This window comes from Tupaia chinensis, unplaced genomic scaffold, assembly GCF_000334495.1.
Source record: "Tupaia chinensis unplaced genomic scaffold, TupChi_1.0 Scaffold141490_1, whole genome shotgun sequence".
NCBI classification, from domain to species: Eukaryota; Metazoa; Chordata; class Mammalia; order Scandentia; family Tupaiidae; genus Tupaia; species Tupaia belangeri.
This window is the reverse complement of record NW_006201352.1, coordinates 799,558-802,061: the sequence shown is the minus strand read 5'-3', so window position 1 is coordinate 802,061 and position 2,504 is coordinate 799,558. Positions and strand designations below refer to the sequence as shown.

At 48.0% G+C, this 2,504-nt stretch overlaps 1 protein-coding gene across 1 annotated transcript in view; it reads left to right on the top strand.

Annotated features, from left to right (window-relative positions):
- Nucleotides 1-1,735: 1,735 nt before the first annotated feature.
- The window catches only part of TMEM128 (transmembrane protein 128), an 18,862-nt gene continuing 18,093 nt past the window's right edge, over nucleotides 1,736-2,504 (top strand). Inside the window, exon 1 of the mRNA XM_014581984.2 lies at nucleotides 1,736-1,844. Coding sequence (XP_014437470.1) covers nucleotides 1,748-1,844 — 97 coding nt within the window. The 5' untranslated portion in view covers nucleotides 1,736-1,747. The remainder of the gene's footprint in view (nucleotides 1,845-2,504) is intronic.

Sequence of the window (2,504 nt, the reverse complement as noted above, 5' to 3'; positions counted from 1 at the left end):
GAGGCTGGAAGGATTTCAGATCTAAATACAAAGGCCCTGAAACTATTAAAAGGGAAATTTGATCAGACCTGAACATACCATGTATGGAAACTCTGGAATCGCTGCGATGCTCTAGGGAATATTTGGTTTCGAGGGAGACCCCGCACTGACCCTTTCTCAAGGAGACAATCAACAGAAGGCTGTATTTGATGGGATGAATTCACTTCCTATTAACAAGGCTCTAATCCTGAACTAGAGAAAGAGGAAGGGAGGGCAAAGACCCCGGCTGGCTTTGAAGAGATGAATCCCAGTTCTCTAGGAGTCTGGAAAGAAAAAGAAATTAAAAAATACTAAAAAAAAAAAAAAAAAAAGTATTGTTTAGAAAGCCAATATGACCTGCCAGCTGTTAAGTCCTTTGCTTCAAAGAGTGTGAAAGGCTGAAGAAATGATAGACATAAATCAGTAGAAACTTGACACCCTGTTTATTAAATTTCCTTTTACAAATGCCCATGACATATAGAAGATATTAAACAATTCCTACTCATTCATATTTTAAATCCCATGTGGCTTTCTGGGCTATCCATTCCCATATTCGATCCACCACAAACTATTCTCCCTGCTCCTTGCTACACCTCAGCAGAATAAACTGCCTTTTATTCGTACTCCCAGATTTGTACTGCCTATATTCGTATTTCTATTATGACACTGTATTGAAGCTGTCTCTTCACTAGTCACTCACCTTTGTCTTCACCACTAACCACATGTAGGTCTCCAAAATTATTTTTTGGCTGAGATAATGAGTTGCTTCTGTACATTTATAAACACAGCATTACCTTAAAGGATGTCTCTGTAGTGATCTTTGATCAGGAGCTCAAGTGCAAGGCCAATGTCTTACTGTCTTTATCTCCACTGCCTCCTGTGGTCCCAGCAGTTCCCAGCAAACAGAAGGTGCTCAGTAAACATTTGAAAGGTTAAACACAAAATTTCTCAGCACATGCACTGGTAGAAAAAGGTTGGGAGGGTAACGAACAGAATTATTGAAAGAGAAAAGTTTGTTTACTGGTGACACTCGGTTTATGTGCGTGAAATGGCATTTTGCTGGAAAAGTAACTTAATTCCCCTGGTCCTGGCTGGGTCAATTTCTCACAACTGGGGAGAAGAGGGCTCACATGAGTCACATACGTGTCTACACTCTTAATTTAAAGACCACAAGAAGTACGGAGGCAAGTATCATCCCCGCTGCACCGAGGAGGAAACAGATTCAGCGTTTATGCATCACCCAAGTCCCACAGGGGGACAGCGCCAGGTCCAGGTGCCGGGTCTAGCGCTCTTCTTTCTCCTGGGGTTGCACGCTGCCCTTTCAAATCTAGCAAGTTGACTTCTGAAGTCAAGAGTAGAAGACGCTGGAGGCTGAGAGTCGAAGCCTGGAAGGCGGGTTATTTCTAGGGTTTGGCATCTCCGAGCCTGGAGGCTGCGGAGGGAAGCGTCTCGGGCAGCACAACGGGGCCCCGCACGCATCCGGGCTTCCGTAGGTCGGAATAAACTCGGGGCACTTTCGACCGGAGGAGATCAGTAGTTTAAGATTCGAAACGTTCTCGTAGATTTGAGCGCAGTGTTCATAACGCCGACCCCACGCTAGCCCCTCACCCGCTAACACCGCTAAGACAGTAGTCTCCCCGGCCACGTCGGGAGACCTTGCCCCGAGCCCCGGCCCCGGAAGTGCCGGTGCGTTTTGCGTCACTTCCGTCGCGTTTGGTGCGGTACCAAGATGGACGCCCCTCGGGCCCGAGAGCAGCTTCGGCGACGGTACTTGCTCCCGCCCGACGCCGAGGCCGCGCTGGACCGCGAAGGCGATGCCGGGCCAGGTGAGGCGCCTTCCCGCGCTCCGAGCCGTGCCGAGGTCTCCGGGGGGAGGCGACCCGAACCCGCCGCCCGGGTGGGCCGGGTGTGATTTAAGTCTTACCGAATCGCGCTCAGTGTCAGGAAAGATCCTTAGCGGTCGTAGCTTTGCACGTCTTCATCTCAGCTGCGCCTTGAGGTCCCTTGGAGAGCTGATTTAACACCCGTTTGAAGAAATCCATTAAAATGAAAGATGTTCCCCGGCTTTACGTCTTAAGAATTTACCAGAGAAACTTGTGTGTGGACTTACACGAAGACGTGTGTGCAGTGTTGAATCGCAGCCTTGTATTCAACACTGGAAATACCTCATTGCCTGTCAGCAGAAAGTTGCTTGAGTAAATCCGGGTGTGTCCATAGCACACCAGCTGGACTTTTCTGTAGCTCAGAGGGAGGTGCCAAACAGCGTGGCAATGGCATCTTGGGTACAAGACAGCTGCGATGTATGTTCACGTGTACATTCACAGACTATGAAAGTGGGTCGAAATTGATCCTTGCTTTGGAGCAAGCAACAGTGTTGAGAGTGGGGGGGGTTCTTCATATTTCATTCTTCTTATCCTGTGTCTTGTAAAATCATGTCGATTCATTATCTCTTCAAAATAAACACAGTTCACTTCATATCCAGGCAT